Source organism: Berghia stephanieae, chromosome 2 (genome assembly GCF_034508935.2).
Source record: "Berghia stephanieae isolate SIO BIC M18660-M18661 chromosome 2, UCSD_Bste_1.3, whole genome shotgun sequence".
Classification (NCBI taxonomy): Eukaryota; Metazoa; Mollusca; class Gastropoda; order Nudibranchia; family Aeolidiidae; genus Berghia; species Berghia stephanieae.
In genome coordinates this window covers 17,270,380-17,290,714 of record NC_088361.1, presented here as the reverse complement: position 1 = coordinate 17,290,714, position 20,335 = coordinate 17,270,380, and the positions used below count along the sequence as shown (strand labels likewise).

The window sequence follows — 20,335 nt, the reverse complement described above, 5'->3', positions numbered from 1 at the left end:
TTTCAGGTCTCTGCGTCAAAAATTGACTGTTTTATTGGCCCCCCAAGTATGAAAATAGGGTTAAATGAAGTTTTGACAACATAATTTTAAATATTTGATTTCTTTGCAATAAGAATCTCAACGTTGTAGGTAAAAGAGTAAAGGATTTCTGAATGACCCGGTATGTGGCAAGATTTCCTTTAAACATTTCATTAGACACGTCTGCATGGATTTCAGAAGTTATTTTGTTATTGTAACACATGGGTTCCAGTTTTCCGGTTCTTGCTGGAATTCCGGTTTCGCGATATCTCGAAGTCACCTCCGGTTTCAGTGTTATAAGTTGGTTTTAAAATCAAATTAATTTCCTCATTGTGTCAATATGTTTGCTGTGTAATCATTTAATAATGGTATAAAAACGGTGATGAAATAAGATTAAAGTTTAGGCCGCATTTTTAGTAGGTACATTTTCAGGTTTGGCAAAATGTTGAGATTTTAGTTTCAGGTTTCAGCGCTTTTTCCTGCTGGCACCCATGTTGTAACATGACGTGAACATCACCATGGTCAATCTTTATTTAATTGTTGTATATCGGGTTTTAAAAAAACCCCAACAAAACTTGGATTAATCATTGCATATGAGAGTGGACATTGCAACGTTGACTGATGTGAGAGATTATTTTGGACATATTGTCAGGATCTTTGATATAGAAATGGCCGCCTGGAAATGTCTGGAACATGAAAAATCCTGAAGTCAGATTCTGCCATTCTGGAACAAAAAGAAAAGAAAATCAAAGAAAAAAAAGTTGATACTAATATGTTCAAAATGAGATTGCATAGATGTTCACACACACACACACACACACACACACACACACACACACGCGCGCACATATATATATATATATATATATATAATATATATATATATATATATATATATATATATATATATATATATATATATATATATATATATATATATATATATATATATTAGAGAGAGAGAGAGAGAGAGAGAGAGAGAGAGAGTACGTTGAGCACGGACATCAGGCAAAGCACCTACATTACATTGGTGTGCGCCAACCGTTCGCCGATATTCTTAACCAATGAAAATTCTTACTGGTAGCTTTTTTAACCAATGGAAATACTTGTTTATTTGTGATTTTATTGTGGTCATACATGAGTGATAACAACATCGACTTATGTGGAGTGTTTTTTATTTTTACTAATGTTATTGTTATATAGGAAGAAGGGGGAGGAACCAAGAAAAAAATCGACTTGAGTAAAAATCGGCTTAAGCAACGTTGACGTATCCAGAGTGCACTGTCTAACTTATTCTTATAGACATGAGACAATTTGTTGCTGCTGAAATTGTAATTGTAAATATAAAAATTGTAATGCTTGCTCAGCACTCGTTGTCCTCATACCATGAACATTGTGATTGCTGTCATCTTCTCCATCAAAGAAGTCTATAGGACAAGACAACGGTGACGGTTCTGTCTCCACACGATCATACCTTCAAAAGTAAAGACAAATTCAAGTTTCATATCCACAGTTTACTTACTGGTTTTAATTAAAATTAAGATATCTAAGGTATATCCCCGTTCCCCCCTCCCCTTGCTTTTGCGTGCATTCTCCATGTCCAATGACTGTCTCTTTCCCACTAAACGAATGTCATGTGTTACAGTAACTATTTTAAAAAAATTAAAAATTACGCTACTCCACCACGGCATCAATAGCTTGAGCTTTTATATAGCGCAATATCCACTGAACGTGCTTAGAGCGCTTTACAAGGGGTCCCTGACCAACAGCAACACATTTTTGGGACAGAGACAATACTGTTAACGTCCAGGTACTCATTTTACACCTGAGTCCAGTGAGAGAATGTGAGTAAAGAGCCTTCTCCAAGGACTCAACTATGCATCGAGTGAGGCTCGAACCCCAGACCTTCCGATCCGAAAGCGAGTGTCATACCACTAGACCACATAGCCGCACAATACATACCAATACACATCAATACATACCGTCATCTAGACATTCCAAGAAGGAAATATAAATAATCTATCAAACAATATGTCTGATGTCAACAGAAATTACCCATTTTGTCCAAAGTACAGTAAATATGCTACAACAAATAATACTATTTTGCACTGTGATCTGGTAAAAAATCTTATTTTATTAAAATCCTGCTTCTTGGCCAAAGAAGAAGGAAGCGATTTTCAAGCCATGTACATTTGTTTGTGTACTTGTACCCCTTATCTTCTATGTCATTAATGCCTTCTCTATATACCATGGAATTTGGACCATTCCCTTCCTTCCCAACTGCTAAACATAAAAACTCACATACAGTTTGTACAGCATGGTTTTTTAGGGTTGATGGCTCTCCTTCTTCCTTTTCTGATCTAGTCTTTAAGATTTGCTGACATTTATTCCTCAAACTCAAAAGATTTGTCCGAGTCTATACTAGAAATTTTGGCTATCTGTTACTGATACTTCAACTTCAATCATGAACAAAGAACAAAATGCCATTGGTGGGTATTCAAATGAGTTTTTCAACACCGTCAGTTTGTTATTGCTTGTTTGTTATTATTTGTGCATTGAAATAATTAGAAGAAAAAACGCAACACATTATGTGTTAGCTAGATTTGTTTTTTGTTAATTCATTAACCAGCTAACTGCCGTACTCTGGAAAAACTCTTATTTAAAATTCAGGCCAGAAAATTTGTACTTCAAATATCGATCGATTTAAATGACTCTCATCTTGACAAAAACTCTCAAACCTGGGACTTTAGCAAAGTCCCAGATCTGAGAGATTTTGCCAAGATGAGGGTCCTTTCAAACTATCAATGCAATAATATAAACGAGTTTTTCTAGAGTACGACAGTTAACTGGTACAAAAGCGTTCATGACAAGAAGTGTGCTCTACCTGATGTGACCCTCAGCCTCATAATGGTATGATGTCTTTACAAAGTAACAAAAATGAATATAACCAATTGAAAAATAGAATAGAATACCAAACACGGAATGTTTCAGGCTCAAAACCCTTCTTCAGCCAACAACAAAAAACATTGAAAACACATTACTAAAAAAAAAAAAAACAGATTGACGGCAGATAAATATTTTACAGGTAAACCGACGTGCACTTGTTTGCAGGTCTGATAATCCAATTTATTAAGGGCTCATTGTTGTAATGGAAATTTAAAAAAAATGATGCAAAATAGTGTTCATTACAACAATGTTAAACTAGGCCCAAAATTCCGTTTGGATGTCATAACCTGCATATATATGTTCACGTTGAGGTAAGCATATTAAGCCAAAAACAAAAATAGTGCAAACCAGAATTTAAAAAAAAACAAAAATCCCACACATCTACATCAATGATAAAATTAAATGTTTTCTTACTGTATTTCGTCAATCATGCAATAGTCAGCATAGATTGGTGGCAGGAATATCTTCAATAGATCACGATTGTCTTGGATATGTTGTGGAATTCCCCCTGGGAACAAGATTTGAATTTGAAAGTTTCAGAAAGACAACACTTAATCCATTTTTCAATTTTTACAAATCCTCCCAAATGTGATAGACTTAAATTTAAATCAATCAAACTAAATTATCTAATGATCTTAATCTTAACTCAAGGAAGTATAGTAAACCACCTGTCAAATTTTTTCAACTACAGTCGACTCCGCTTAATCGCACACCCTCGGAGTTCAGGTTAGTGTGTTCATGTGTCATTCATGTAGGACTTTAACTTCTGAGTTTTCTACGGGCTTGGAACTGTCACGTTCTTGACATGACCTCATTAGAATGTTTTTTATTGATGGTTGTTTCTTGTTTTTCATGTTTTATCAACAACAAAATGTGTCATATTTGTTTGTTAGAGAGCAGTAATCGCAAAGCGTTGATTGCTTTCTATTCTGTGCAAGCTGTTAATAAACCTTTGTCTCCAATCTCGCCAATGTAGATCATCTACCAAGCGCTCTTCTTGGATGAAGTGGCGTAGTTTATTTACTATGTCAAGTTTTTCAGTGTTTGTCTGGGTGATGACTTATCCTCATCTTCATTATCTAGGCATTGTCTTTTATGTGGCTGAATGGAGACCAGTGGTTCCTGAGATGTCAGTTTACCACTGATGGGTATAATCTATAATGTTATCCATTGTCACGAATTGATCGAATGCTTTGGCCGAAAAGTTGTGTGGAACAGGAACAGCGTCGTTGATTTCATATGGCTGTTGGTTGTCAGTCCAATCAAGGTGTAGCGATTAAGCAGAGATGGTGTGCGATTAAGAGGAGCGATTATATAGAAAAATTCCGTTATTCGGGATTGTGTAGCGTATAAGCGGAGTGTGCGATTAACCGATGTGCGATTAACCGAGTGAACTGTATATCAATTCATAGCAAAACAGACCAAAAAAATACTTACCCATAGATACCAATTTTTCACAAAACTGATCTTCATTCATCTGTTTTACTTTGAGAATGGTTTCTTTTCTTTTTGACGACTGGCAATGAGAGAAATAAGTAAAAATAAAATCTTACAATTGGTTCTGGTAAAATACAATTGATATCTAGCTGGAAAATATATTTTTAAATTACGATAAGAATAGCATCTTATCTGTGCATTGAAAATGTGACTAAAAAAAAATACAGCAATGATATGTAATATTATCAAAAACTATCGAAATCTTTACTCAACGCAATAGCCTAGACGTGGTATTCAAGTTATAGTTATAGAAGTGACAAACATTGTATGTGAGCAAGAACAATAATGATGTGTGACTTGTATGAAATAGAAAATTGTTCCAATGGTCTGCTATTACAAGGGGTAAGGAAATGCTTTTTTAAAAACAATAAATAGTCAAACGTAAAATCATTTTTAAACATAGAAATCTAAATATGTATCTATCATTTTAATTTTAATTTAATTGAAAATTTAAAATGCAAAATTTTGTTCAACATAGTGAAACCTTGCTCTACTACCCTCCATTGACAACGACTTTCCATCTTAAATTCAAATATTCTGACCTGTGGTGAAGAACTGCCAGACAAAAACAAATGTAATGGCCCTTTATTGCCCAATGCCTTCAGTTCTATTGATACCAGAAAAGCCAGCAGAGCACCCATGCTAAGTGATAAAAGAATGAGAACAAACAACGACAAGTGTTCTTAAAAACATCCTCATACTTGCAGCTGCATTGTAAAAGCACAATTTGACATATTTTGAAACATATTCTTGCAAAAAAAAAAAAAAAAAAAAATTATGATCAAATAAGATATCTTCAAAACGTACAATTAAAAAAATATCAATAAGGAAATATTGTTTATGATGAAAGTGAATGCAACATGATATTATTGGAGGATGAGGAATGACTTAGTGTTAATTTTACCTGTGACCAAAGAAAACAAAGGGTTTATCTATGTAGTCCTTGCATATGATGTTAACAATTTCATCCACTGTGTCTTTTATACTGTTGCGACAGGGTTCTTTGAATCGACTCTCTCTTCCGGGAAGACAAATTCCATACACTAAGTAAGTTGAAGGAAAAGACAGTATATTTTTAAAAAACAAAAGTTTAAAAAAAAAATAGCAATATAAATACAGCGTGAATGCATTTTCTCTTAAAATATCCATTACAGCTACCCTAGGCGTACTTTAGGCTTTTAAAAGTAATTTATTTTTTAAAATGTGACTGCTTGAACATGCCTTGAATTGATATGCAGGGATTCAATTTTTAAAACACAAAAGAACAAAAAACCCCAAAAACAACCTGAATCTGAATGTTACTCGAAATCGACTCAATTCTGAGTATTTGATGTATTCGAGGTTAGAGAGAGTTGTTGAATGTGACAGCTTATGTTGGTGTTTAGGCTGAAGAATTTTAATAATCCTCGCTTGAGGGTTTCCAAATCTGTTGTGTTCACACATGATTCGGGTAGAGCTTTCCAGTCTTTGATAGTGCAGGGTGTAAATGAATATTTGAAGATGTTTGAGTTTGTAGATTGGTGTTTTAGTGTTTTTGAGTGGGTCTTACCTTGAATGTGTGAATTTCGTTGTATGTCTAGTTGTTCTGGTTAGATGGCCGTCATTTTGTTTGTAATTTTGAACATGTAATGGGAGTTAGTCGTTGTTCTTTCCGTCTGTCATGTAAGGGAGTCCATCCAAACTGTGTGATCATGTCGGTTACGCTGCTATGGGGGCTGTAGTCATTGAAGACAAATCTTGCAGCGTGAGCTGGACAGCTTCAATTGCTTTTATATCTGATTGTAGGACCCAAACTTAACTAGAATAGTCTAAGATTAATCTTACAAGTGTTATGTACACGACTTCTTTTAGGTTTGCTTGGCAATGTTTGAGGTTCATTTTAATGAACCCTTGAGCGGAATTTTCTTTATTTATAATTTTGTTGATGTTTGCTTGCCATTTTAGGTTTCCTTGTATAATGATGCCTAAATATGGATTTTCTGTAACTTGTTCCATTGTGTGATTGTTCAATGTGTAGTTGGATCTAAGTGGTGTTTTGCTGCAGGATATTTCCATCTTGTAACATATTGTTTCATTGAAATGCACACCCCAGGTGTCTGCCCATTGTTCCAGGTTTTATAAGCCTGCTTGCAGTTGTATTTGGTATGATGGTGATTTGATTTGTCTGTAGAGAAGACAGTCATCTGCAAAAAGCCTTGTTTCAGACACTACAGCTTGGGGAAGGTCATTTATGTGACAGAGGAAGAGTATCAGACCTAGGACTGTCCCTTGTGGTACTCTCGAGTCAACTTCACAGGACACTGATAATGAACCTTTGACAATAACTTGCTGTGTTCTTTGCTAAGAAATGATGTAAGCCACTTGTGGATATTACATTTTTTACCGTCACTTTATACTTTATAGAGATGCTTTTTGTGCGTGATTGTGTCAAATGCCTTGCTAATTAGATCAATTTGTATTTTCTTGTTAAAAGATTTCATGAGCTCATGCATAGTTATGATTAATTGGCTTTCACATGAGTGTCCGCTTCTGAACCCATGTTGTAGAGGTGTTAGTATGCTGTTGTTTGATTCCAGGTGTATCATGATATGAATGGCATAGTATGTGCTCTAATATTTTACAACAGACACATGTTCACATACATGCCTGTAGTTCGCTGCAACATATTTACTGCCTTTCTTGAAAACCGGTGTTATGTTTGCACATTTCCAATCATTTGTGAGGGTTCTGGAATTGAGGGACAAGTTAAATATTTTTGTTATTGCGGGCGCATATTTTGTTGCATAATGTTTTAGGATGTATTTGGGATGTTGTCCGGTCCACTTGCTTTCTGCTCTTGTATGTATTTAAATAGCTTTAACACTCCATCTGATTTGATTTCTAGTTCTTCTTTTTTGGGATAAATCATTTCTTGTGGTTTTGTCCCTTGATAGTTAGAGTCATTGCGTGTGAATATAATCTTGAACTGATTGTTAAGAATTTCTGCTTTAGTCACACTATCTTGACGTAATGCTCCATTGTATCTCAGCGAAGCTACCCCCAAACTATCTTTTCGCTTTGCTTTAAGTAGTAGTGCCAGAAGCACTTTTTGTTTTTTCATAGACTGTTCTAGTGTGTTGTAAATATAATCCCAATGTGCTCGTCTTATTTCTCTCTGGGTTGTTGCCTTGAATTCCTGTTAGTGGTCCCACTCACATTTGTTTTGGGATTTCTTTGCTTTTACAAACATCTTATTTTTCTTCTTTGATCGGTATTAATCCATGGCTGGTGGTTTTGTTTTGCGCTCAGTTTTGATGGTAGCTACCTCATTTTCTATTATGTTCTTCTGGCAATTTTTCAGCATATCCCACATTTCTTCAACATTTCCTGTTTCCATGGATATTATAGTTCCACTCAATTCCCTATTTTTTTTTTCCAATTTCAGCGGTTTTTTTTTTGCTTTGTGATAAAAATATGTAAAATCTTCTCCTTTATGTGTATCTTTAGTGTTGTTTTATGTCAAACAAATTCTTTTTTTTTTAACCTTGGATCAAGTTTAGCAGTCATTACACTTCCACTCTTGCCACCAAGAATTAAAACATAAAAACTATTTTATCAATTCCTCATCTGAAAGTAACTTTTATAGCCTTAAGTGAAGTATTCTCAGACAAAAAAGACAAAATAAAAATGAAAAAAAAATAAATAAAAAAGAGCAACACACAAACGACAAATCAAACTACTAAAAATCTCATTTCTATGTCAAATTGAAAAAGAACGCACAAAACCTCAAAAAATGAGTACATATTTATCCCATACATCTCTTGGTAAGAGTCTATGTCTTCAATTCTTTCATTCTTTTAATGTTTAAAATGTCCACCACAATTATAAGCAACAAATAAATTCAATTCTTGTATGAAAGATGTTGGATTTATTTCAGACATTACCCTCAATGTCCTTCAAATCTTTTCCCCATGCTGTGTAAAAGCTGGCCCCTCCCCCAGCCCATGGGAAACAAAACAAACGGATTGAAGCATCCGACCGTGGATAGCGACAATTCATTTTTCCTGAGGACACTTTTCAAACTATAGGTCTGAAATCTTGTTCCAGCAGAGGGATTTCAATTCTGAGGTCTTTCCTCTCATTTAGCTCTTCTTGAGTGTCTTGTCATAAACTGTGAAATGAAAGTTACACTTTTAATTTCTTTATTTTTTAAATATTAGATGAAAAACTAGAGAAGAACATGAATGTGTTATTGTTTCTGCTGCTGATATTGATGATGAAGATGATGATGAGGATGATGATGATGACATCTGTGATGAAATGGTAAAGCTTCTGGCTTGCTTTGATTAAAGACTAATGACAAAGTACCTGGGTTCGAACCTTGATCACGTCGGTTCCTACCAATACAGTGCCACAATGGAAAGTTCTTTGTAGGCCTAACTGAGCCTAGTTCTTTTTAGGCCTAACTGAGCCTAGTTCTTTGTAGGCCTAACTGACCCTATCTTGTCATAAAACCGCTGATAACCATTAGCAATATAAAACAAAGCATATTATAAATATTGTGATGATGGTGATGCTGATGTTGTTTTTCTGCAGCTGTAGAGAAAATGGCTTCTTTGTGATTGGTGGTGATGATGATGATGATGATGATGATGATGATGATGGTGATGATGATGATGATCATCATCATCATCATCATAATCATCACAAGGAGGCCATTTTCTTTTGTTTCTTACATGAGACATCAAATATTATTGATATTAGGACCGTGAAGCCTAAACGCCCCATTTAGTAGGCAGTGCAAACTATTAGATAGGTAGGTACCGAGTTTATGGGTGTTAATAATTTCATTTAAAAACTCACATAAAAAGGCATCAATTAATTATTGAAACATTTCAGATTTAAATACCTCCATAGCTATGTAAAATTTCATCAAACGTTTTTTTTTTTTTTTTGCCATAGGTGCAGAATTTATTTAAGTTTTGATTGATATGTTTTAACACTGTGCGTCCTTTGGTAGCTGAGTTGTGATGTCATGAGTAGAAATGGGAAATTTCCAAATAAATCGTAATTTACAGTGTGTTTGTTGTTTTAAATCATTTACACATTTCAGGTTTGAATTTGAATAACTCAAGAACAGCTTCAACGACTTCTATTTGATTTTCAACATATTAATTCAAATTTATTCCAATTTTTTTCTTCTGATATCTTTCTTGTGATCGCGTGTTTTCGCAATCGTCCAATTTAAAGCTCCACGTGACCACCACCATTTTGAATGTAAGCCACAAGCGTCTCTCCAGTTTGTCCCTTAACGTCCTCGAGTTCGTCCCCCACACAGACTAGTCTGTGGTCCCCTTGGTTCCGGTGGTCCCACATCTTTTGCAGCATGAGTAATGTGACAAAGTGAACGGCTTCTCGTAATTTTGCAAGTGGCGCATGTCTCTTTCACGGGGGTTCCGAACAATCTGCTCTTCACATATCCCCATAAAAAGTAAAATGGGTTAGATAGGAAATGGGACCATCTCATTGTTAAGTTTTCATAAAAAAAAATGCCATCACCATGGGTTCCCATCATTGCGTCAAACTTCAAAATGCTATCGAAGGAATCATCAGTACAATCAGTGATGACGTAATACACAAAAGAATATTCCATTGTCAAATCAATGTTCCAAGTTGATATCCTTAGATTGACATGTTAAATAAAATACATTTTCGAGAATCATGTCGGACAAAGGCCAAAATAAATTACGATTTATGTAAAAATTACCCTTTTTTACTGATGATGTCATAGCTCAGCTACCAATGGGCGGACAGGGTTAAAACTTGTATCAATCTAAACTCAAATAAATTCTGCACAGATGGCAAAGAACCGTTTGATAAAATCTTACATAGCTCTCGAGTTATTCACACTGTATGTGTAACCTTAAACGTTTCTAGTCTGATAAATAAAATTTAGTGAGAACTCATAAAAATGGCTGGCTAAAAACAATAACAAAGAGCTGAGTGACGTAAATTTCGTTCCTTTTATACACATAGATTGTAAATTATTGAGCCCAGGCAGATAGCAAGTCACAATTTTTATCTACACTCATTCATTACCATAAATACCAAAAGTAAACGTCTTTACATCAACCATACACAAGATGATGACAAGCCCATAATACGTTGTCGGGATATCAGACGTGTAGTCTATCTGCTTGATTTAGTCTATCTACTTGATATATATTATAGGCTATGTGAAAATGCTAGCTACTAATGATGACTCTGCCCTAGATAGATAATCTATTCTGTACATGCATTACGACTGGACAAAGATAACGCGCCGTGGGCAGTGTCATGTTTCGCCTTCATTATACGAAACAGACAAGAGAGAGAGAGAGAGAGAGAGAGAGAGAGAGAGAGAGAGAGAGAGAGAGAGAGAGGGGGGGGGGGGGGGGGGGGGGGGGGGGAGTTAACCTACCTGGGTGACCGCCCGACAGGATTGTTTCTTGGAAAGTTTTGGGATTGGGACACTAGGTCAATGGATTGGGATCACTTCTAAGTAACTCATTTGTATGGAAGATTAAATGGCTTTCAATCACGAGAAACCACTTTCTCTTTGCCGACTGCCGATGTAAACAATCCAGTGACAGTGATGGTCATTCCAATAATATTATTATTCTTTCTATCCTATTTTGTTCGTAATTGAGAATCATGAAGTGCTCCATTGTTGTGAACCAACTGAATGATCCGTTTTATATTGATTACGATGAGGAATTTGCAACTTATATCATTTCAACATCGAAAGAGAAAGGTCTCTTAGAGGCAAGTTTTGGCTTTGATTTTGGTTAGCGAGCGGTAGCAGAGGTTAGGCTTTGTTTTAGGAAGTAGAGTTAACGGCACTGTTCGGAGGTTGATGTCCCTGACGAGAGGGCGGCCATCTTTTCATGTTTACATTGGAGATTTACTACATATGTTTGGTTGTGTGAAGCAATTTAGTCCGTACATCACGGACTAGACTACTTTCGATTTTGTTTTTTTAGCATTTACTTACTATTTGTTTGTTTATCATTATTATTCTATTATTTTTTGTTTTATTTTTGTTTTAACACCAAGACTTGTTTGATTTATGTTTATTGCTACATTGCTATTTTTTCAATTCACGTAATAATCAGATCCCGGTTTCTTCAATTTTCTTTTGGCGTGTGGTGGAGGGAAGGGAGTATCTAGTTAGCCTACTAGTAGTTGTGAAATTTTTTTTTCTTTCTTTTTTAAAAAAATAATTATTTTTAAAATGACCTGCGTCATTTGATTGGCGTGTATCAATGTAGGACACTTGGAATCGTCCGTTTTGTGACATTGTAAGCTTTTAAAAGCAATGTATTTTGTTAGTTTTAGATGTAAAAGTTATGTATAGGTGCGCATTTAGGACCCCATTCTAATAATAATAATAATAATTTAATAATAATAATAATAATAATAATAATATATTAATTATTATTATATTATTATTATTTTTATTATTATTATTATTATATCCTCTCTCTTACATTGGTCTTTGAGAGATAGATTTGACCATTTCACTTGTTCCCCTATGAATTAGAATTAGTCCATTAATTATTAATTGTACTTTAACTTTTAAAATGGATCTTTATTTTGAGAATATGTCTTTATATAATGATAAGCATATTTATTTCTTTAGCGTCTTTTGCCAATGCCTCAAAGCACTTAAAATTAAAAATCAACTAGCCAATATTGTTTTCATGGAATATAATAACCCTGCGAGACCAAATCGATAAATATCAAAAATATAAGAGAAAGAATAAGGCTTCAAAAACATCATAACTCACATAAAATACATTAAAAAATCCAATCAAGTAAGTATTAAGTGAAAAGATGTAATTTTATTTTAGCCATTTTTTGAAAATATCTATTTAGCTCTAAAATCTTACAGATTGAGGGAGACCATTCCATATCGCGGGTTCGAGTTGATGTCTGTTTAAATTTATTAATTTATTTTTTTATCGGTAAACATTTTAAACAATTTTATATTATTTTGCTTCACATAACATAACGCTGTTTTTTAATTTTTTTTTTTACAAGTTTACAACATTATTTGCTGTTTGCAATAAAGGGCACAGATATGGTTCACATGATGGAGTGGAAGAAAAGATTTGCTGTCATAGCTGAATTAAAAATTGAGCCAAATATCTGAATACGTAAGAAATAGTAGGATCAATCAATACTCTATCATCATCTTGCCAATGTCGAAAATTTGAATCTGGTAATATTATTTGTTTGTTTTATATTAATTCAGGAAGATGCTGTCGTCACAGAGCTTGATGCCAACTTGGTAATGCAGTTATTTTCCCCACTGGTCCTCTCCCAATGGCTATTAATTGACCAGACAAAAGAACCGTGCTCCTCTGTCAGCTGTCCCAATGGATTTTGTTTTGTATTTAGACATGTAAGTTCATTACTAATATTTCTAAAATGAAATTTCTGAAAATGACCATTCCCTACCTTGGTGAAGCAGAAAATGCACAGAGTTGAAAAGTTTTCGGTGTTGCAAGAAACTGGGTGCTGAATGATGATGACAATAGTCATAGTATTGATCCTTTTAGGGTGCATGCCAAGAGTATAGTATTGATCCAATATAAAATGGTGCATTACAATAATCATAGTATTGATACTATCTATAAGTGTGCATGATGGTGATAATAGTATTGATCCTATCTAAAAGGGTGCATGACGATAGTATAATACTGATCATATCTAAAAGGATGCACGACAATAGTATAGTGTTGATCCTATCAAAAAGGATGCATGACAATAGTTCTAGTATTGATCCTATCTAAAAGGGTGGATGACAATAGTCATAATAATGATCCTATTTAAAGGGTGCCTAACAATAATCATAGTATTGATCCTATCTAAAAGGGTGGATGACAATAGTCATAGCATTGATCCTATCTAAAAGGGTGCATGACAATAATCATAGTATTGATCCTATCTCAACGGGTTCATGACATTAGTCATAGTATTGATCCTATCTAAAAGGGTGAATGACAATATAGTATTAATCCTATCTAAAAGGGTGAATGACAATATAGCATTGATCCTATCTAAAAGGGTACCTATGGACATTTCCAAATCATGGCTAAATATGAAAAAAATTGGATCAAAATTTAAGGCGTGTTGATTTTTACGCTTTTCTTTTCAATGCATCTCACTTCTATTGAAAGTGATATTCTTGATTGCAGACAATCCTATTTCTCCTCCGCCACCTCCTCCTCCTCCTCCTCCTCCTCTTCGTCCTCTTCCTTTTCCTCCTCCTCCTCCTCCTCCTCCTCCTCCTCCTTCTTCTTCTTCTTCTTCTTCTTCTTCTTCTTCTTCTTCTTCTTCTTCTTCTTCTTCTTCTTCTTCTTCTTCTTCTTCTTCTTCTTCTTCTTCTTCTTCTTCTTCTTCTTCTTCTTCTCCTCTTCCTTTTTTTTTACAACTTTTTACACAAATTAAAAAAAACAAAACGACAAACAACAACAACAACAACAAAAAAAAAAAAAAACGACAGCAAAAACTAATAGTGCTTTCTTAGTAACGTAAGTCTATGGTGCATTTTTGTAGGTCTACAAATTGTTCAATGATAATCAAGCCATCTACAACTGTGTGATATCCCATCCTGCATTGCAATCACAATCTGCCTAATCCTCATAAAATTGTTCAGCTCCCATGAAATAAGTTGATCGGTCAGTTGCGTCATTTTGATTACAGCGAAGCACAAACAATACTTGTCTTGTGAACTTGAGTTTAAACTTCCATGCATCACTAATACACTTTATAGTCACCTGGAACAACTACAAAAGACTTCTACGTCATAGCACAAGACCGAAGGGCTAGAGCTCAGGTGGTTGCTGGTTTGGATAAGTAAGTAAGTAAACTTGAGATTTTATATAGCACGACATCTACTGAATATGTTCAAAGTGCTTTATGACGCCTGTTAGGCAATATTACAATTTTTTTTTGGTACAGAGACAATGCTGTTAATGGCCAGGTACTCATTTACACCTGAATATGGTGAGCAAATGTGGGTAAAGAGCCTTTTCCAGTGGCTCAACTATATGCCACTTGGGACTTTAACCCAGGATCTTCCGATCCTATGGCTAGTTTTGTACCACTAGGCCACATAGCGGCACAAGGGAAGAGCTCACAATTTTGCCTGTCCACACCCACATTGGACAAGTGACTATCATACACAGAACTAACCTAGAGAAAATAACGCTCTTTACACATACTACTTTGTGCCACACACGTGTTTTGTCAATAACAAAATGTACTGTAACGTTGTTGTGCACTACACACGTGTGTTGTCTATAATAAAATGAACTGTAATGTCATTGTGCATTACTCACATGTGTTGCCTACAACAAAATGAACTGTAACGTCAATGTACACTACACACATGTGCTGGCTATAACAAAATGAACTGTTATGTCGTTTTGTACTACTCACATGTGTTGGCTATAACAACATGGACAGTAGTGTCATTGTGTTTTATTTGGGAGAGAAAAATGCAGATCCTTCTTTTTCAGGTTGATGGACTTTTATTTATGGCAATCAATGGGGATTTGACAGAATCGGAAGAGTTTCTTCACAGAAAAATTCAAATATTTATCAGGCTGATGAAGTTTCTATTTGGACCAGTCAGTGAAGAGTAAGTAATTCAACACTGCCAAAGAAAATTATCTCACAGTTGATAATATCTTCTGTCTAGTCTGCTAAAATGACAAATATCGTCTGTCCCATGAGCTCTGATTTGTTTTGGGCTTTGCAGTAATTTGGAATTTTAAAAAAAACTTGTTTTCTATACTGAACCACAAAAGTCTGGCACAACACTTCAAATGGCGATAACTTGTTGAACTACTCAAGATATTTGGTTCAAGTAAAAAGATTCACAAACTTCAGCCTCTGATCTGTGGATTGCCATTATATATCTTGAAGATTAATAAATAAAAATTCGGGTTGAATGTCCACTGACACAAAAATCAAAACTTCCAACTTAAACAACAATGGGTTTGAAAAAAAATAATTCTGGAAGTGCCAAATGGTGTCTGCACCTTTGTGATGAATTATTTAGAAGGTGATAAGAAGACATGTTATATGATTAGCGTCCTTTCCATCCCAATCTTTGTTGACATTGAGTGAGACAGCAAATCTCCACGAATGAATCACACACAAAAGCTGATTTTTCACCAGTAAAATTAAACGTTAGATTTTGAGGTGTCCCATTGGTTTAATTTCTTCATATTTATATTCACAAGAGACACGTTATTTTGAATTTATTTTCAGCTTTTGAATTATGATTTTATTTGTAATTCGTTCAAAAGTAATTCTAGGCATTTTAATTTCTGTGCAAGACACTTGTGGCTCAGTATTTTAAATAAAATAATAATATAATAATAATAATAATAATAATTAATAATAATAATAATAATAATATATAATAATATTAATATATAATAATAATATATAATAATAATAATAATAATAATAATATAATAATATAATAATATAATATATATATTATTAATTAATAAATATAATAATAATAATAATAAAATAATATAATAATAATATAATAATAAATAATAATAATAATAATAATAATAATAATAATAATAATAATAATAATAATATAATAATAATAATAATAATAATAATAATATAATAATAATAATAATAATATAATAATATAATAATAATAATAATAATATAATAATAATAATAATAATAATTAATAATAATAATAATAATAATAATAATAATATAATAATAATATAATAATATATAATAATAATAATAATAATAATAAAATAGAATATAATAATATAATAATAAGTAATGATAATAACAATAGTAATAATAATAATAATAATAATAATAATAATAATAATAATAATAATAATAATAATAAATAATAATAATATAATAATAATAAATAAATAATAATAATAATAATAATAATAATAATAATAATAATAATAATAATATAATAATAATAATATATTATTATTATTAATAAAAAAAAAATAATAGTAATAATAATAATAATGAATAATAATAATAATAATAATATTATTATTATTAAAAATAATAATAATATAATGATAATAATAATAATAATAATAATTAATAATAATAATAATAATAAATAATAATAATAATAATATATAATATATAATATATAAAAATACTATACTACTATACTACATACTATACTACTACTATACTACTACTACACTATACTACTAATAATAATAATATAATAGTAATGATAATAACAATAGTAATAATAATAACAATAGTATATATATAATAATAATAATAATAATAATAATAATAATAATAATAATAATAATAATAATAATAATAATAATAATAATAATAATATTAATATTATTAATATTTATATAATTATTATATTATTATTATTGTTTATTATTATTATTATTATTATTATTATTATTATTATTATTATTATTATTATTTATTATTATTATTATTATTGTTATTATTATTATTATTATTATTGTTCATTTTGAAAAGATAGGCATTGAATTGAAAGCCTCAGTCATAGTGATGGTTTTATATTCTAATCAACTATCATATAAGCTGTATTCTCCATGCCAAACCAAGCAAACAGACCGTTAAAGCAGGAGTAAAATTGAGGAATCGTTTAGGCTTTGGAAAATAAACAAGAAAAAACAAAACCACACAGACATTTTCTAATATCACAATAACTCTTCAATTCCTTTAACCAATAGGGAAGAAAAGTGTGGTGTCAAAAAACTGGTTCCATTTTCATTAGAAGTGTTAAACCAATTTTCCGGAGGACTGTGTAATTGAGTTTCTGGTTTCAGAGTGATGACATCTAATTTCCTAGTCTAAATATTATATTCTGGTCGTCAATAATGATCATCCATCTTCGCTCTTTTACGTCTCCTAATCCTAAGAGCCTGCTTATACATCCTGCTACTGAAATCGTTATGCCACTTTTATGTAACCTGTTCATTATTAGTACTCCGAAGGACTGGTTACATACACACTTCCAAGGATTTAGGAACCAAAAAAGTGGAGGGTGTGACGTCACGACTTTTCTTCCCTATTTAGATTCCATGAGCACATTCATTCTTTTGTATTTTTTAAAAAATTATTGTAGATGAAAAAGGTCCTTCAAAGCCATGAGGCCAATGGATCAGGAGTTTATCCTGGTATATTTAGCATGAAATAGACCATAAAAATTGCTAGCCATCCATTTGACAGGATACCGGTCGATGGCAAAGTACTTTCCACCAGATCTAACATACTCAGCTAACCAATCACTGCTGGGTGGACAGGGAGGGAGTTGGTGGTCATAAAATAAATCTTGACCTCAACCAGAGTTGATCTCAGTCCCCTTGCGCATGAAGTGAGTACTTTACCAACTGATATGAGTAGGAATGGTGTATCATTTACCTCCATGTATCATTTGATAATGTCTTCTCTTTGTTATTTTAAATGATCTTGATCCAGAATTGGCCAGTCACAGTACACCAGTAAAAAAGCCAAATGGGAATTTCTTCGTTTATTGGTGAAAACATGGTCTGAAATGGTCGCAACCGAACAAGCTTTTCTTGTCGAGGTATTTATAAATTGTCCCTATACCTTCTATAAATTCCAACCTCAGTCAACGTCAGAAAATTCATTATGATGCTGGGAAGAAAGTATAGTTAATAAATCATAAATTTTCTCGTAAAAATTAAAAATAAGTTAACCAAGCTTCCTTCTTATGTTTTGTCAAAGTTCTTTTTCCTCTTGACAATTTTATCGTCAATCGCTTGTATTTGCAAAATGTCCCATAGGCCCATCACTGCAAATATTCAGTTACAATCCATCCAAAGCAGGGAACAGTCACAGATTACTTTGATGAGCGAGGGCTTCCAAAACTGTTTTGAAAGTTTCCGTTCAGTGAGTCTTTTAGGTATTTTTGGAGGCAGGGGAATCGCAGATAATCATTCCTGTTTACACGGGTTACTTTTGATTCAACAACCAATTATATTCTTTGCATCACCAGGACTTCTGTCCCTTTAAACGATGCCCTTTTGATTTGGTTCGATTTCTTTATTTTTAAATCCTCATTAAAAAAATTATTTGATTATGATTAGATGTCTGTCTTTAGAGAAAATGACTCTTGACTGGCAATTGAAAAAATAATGTTTTCTTATAAATAAAAAAAAAATAAAAAACAAAAACCAATTCATGTTGAATGGAATCATTAAGAAATTGATATTGCTGTTGCAAATAGAATGCAAGAAATTTTGTTTTGGACAGACATTATTCTGAAATTTAATAGTTTTTCACATTGTTCTATTACAGGCTATTAAATGTTTTTACATTGTTCTATGGCAGGCTATTGAACGTTTTCACATTGTTCTATGACAGGCTATTGAACGTTTTCAAATTGTTCTATGACAGGCTATTGAACGTTTTCAAATTGTTCTATGACAGGCTATTGAACGTTTTCACATTGTTCTATGGCAGGCTATTGAACGTTTTCACATTGTTCTATGACAGGCTATTGAACGATTTCACATTGTTCTATGACAGGCTATTGAACGTTTGCACATTGTTCTATGACAGGCTATTGAACGTTTGCACATTGTTCTATGACAGGCTATTGAACGTTTGCACATTGTTCTATGACAGGCTATTGAACGATTTCAATTTCAAATTGTTCTATGACAGGCTATTGAACGTTTTCAAATTGTTATATGACAGGCTATTGAACGTTTTCAAATTGTTCTATGTCAGGCTATTAAACGTTTTCAAATTGTTCTATGACAGGCTATTGAACGTTTTCACATTGTTCTATGACAACCTATAGAACGTTTTCACATTGTTCTATGACAGACTATTGAACGATTTCAATTTGTTCTATGTCAGGCTATTGAACGTTTTCAAATTGTTCTATGACAGACTATTGAACGCTTTCAAATTGTCCTAGGACAGGCTATTGAATGTTTTCAATGTACTTTGACAGGCTATTGAACTTTTTCAAATTGTTCTATGAAGTGCATGTGTTTTCAAATTGTTTCCTATGATTCAATGTGCTTTATTCAAGAATATGCATGGTATGACGTAGCAATTAATTCTATTAGGAAACAGTGTTCTTGTAATTCTAAATGTTGAGCTTATTCCAAGAAGTATGCATGATGTTATCAATCAACTGACACGCTGTTCTCCTAGTCAATTCCAAACTTTGGCCTCATTCAAGTTAAGTATAGCAGTGTTGTTGTCTTTATCACTGAACACGCTGTTCTCCTAGTCAATTCCAAACTGTTGGCTCTTCTATTCCAGTAAGTATCAGTGCTGGTGTTGTTGTCTTTATCACTGAACACGCTGTTCTCCTAGTCAATTCCAAACTGTTGGCACTCTATTCCAAGTTAGTATGCATGGTGTTGTTGTCTTTATCACTGAACACGCTGTTCTCCTAGTCAATTCCAAACTGTTGGCACTCTATTCCAAGTAAGTATGCATGGTGTTGTTGTCTTTATTAAATCATCTGAATACAGAAAAGGAGTCCTCGTTTTCTCATTCAGGACTTAAATTTTGAAGTGTTTTACCAATTTTGAAATTATACATGATCTTTTATATAATGCGATATCTAATGAATGTGCCCAAACACTTTACAAAGGGTCACAAGCCAACAGCAACACTTAACATATGAGATGAGACATAAGGTATTACTACTTTGTTTTTTGTTTGTTCTCTCTCTCTCTCTCTCTCTCTCTCTCTCTCTCTCTCTCTCTCTCTCTCTTCTCTCCCTCTCTCTTCTCTCCCTCTCTCTCTTTCTCTCTCTCTTTCTCTCTCTCTCTTTCTC

At 33.0% G+C, this 20,335-nt stretch overlaps 2 protein-coding genes across 6 annotated transcripts in view; one reads left to right on the top strand and one right to left on the bottom strand.

The window, feature by feature from the left end:
- Positions 1 to 20,335, bottom strand: part of LOC144964404 (S-acyl fatty acid synthase thioesterase, medium chain-like) — a 30,543-nt gene continuing 10,208 nt past the window's right edge. For 2 of the 5 annotated variants that reach the window (XM_078898603.1, XM_078898605.1), the window contains exons 4-10: positions 8,385 to 8,611; positions 5,366 to 5,504; positions 5,004 to 5,103; positions 4,402 to 4,480; positions 3,379 to 3,472; positions 1,404 to 1,492; positions 1 to 742 (exon numbers count right to left, since the gene is read on the bottom strand). In XM_078898603.1, coding sequence (XP_078754729.1) covers positions 603 to 742; positions 1,404 to 1,492; positions 3,379 to 3,472; positions 4,402 to 4,480; positions 5,004 to 5,103; positions 5,366 to 5,504; positions 8,385 to 8,499 — 756 coding nt within the window. In that variant the 5' untranslated portion in view covers positions 8,500 to 8,611 and the 3' untranslated portion in view covers positions 1 to 602. Of the gene's footprint in view, positions 743 to 1,403; positions 1,493 to 3,378; positions 3,473 to 4,401; positions 4,481 to 5,003; positions 5,104 to 5,365; positions 5,505 to 8,384; positions 8,612 to 10,539; positions 10,745 to 10,900; positions 10,968 to 20,335 lie in introns of those variants that run through there. The other 3 variants (XM_078898606.1, XM_078898607.1, XM_078898602.1) reach the window with 3 other exon arrangements.
- LOC144963888 (uncharacterized) overlaps positions 11,009 to 20,335 on the top strand; it is a 32,093-nt gene continuing 22,766 nt past the window's right edge. Inside the window, exons 1-6 of the mRNA XM_078897835.1 lie at positions 11,009 to 11,244; positions 12,737 to 12,886; positions 15,009 to 15,130; positions 17,989 to 18,097; positions 19,030 to 19,050; positions 19,859 to 19,980. Of these exons, the coding sequence (XP_078753961.1) occupies positions 11,134 to 11,244; positions 12,737 to 12,886; positions 15,009 to 15,130; positions 17,989 to 18,097; positions 19,030 to 19,050; positions 19,859 to 19,980 (635 nt within the window). The 5' untranslated portion in view covers positions 11,009 to 11,133. The remainder of the gene's footprint in view (positions 11,245 to 12,736; positions 12,887 to 15,008; positions 15,131 to 17,988; positions 18,098 to 19,029; positions 19,051 to 19,858; positions 19,981 to 20,335) is intronic.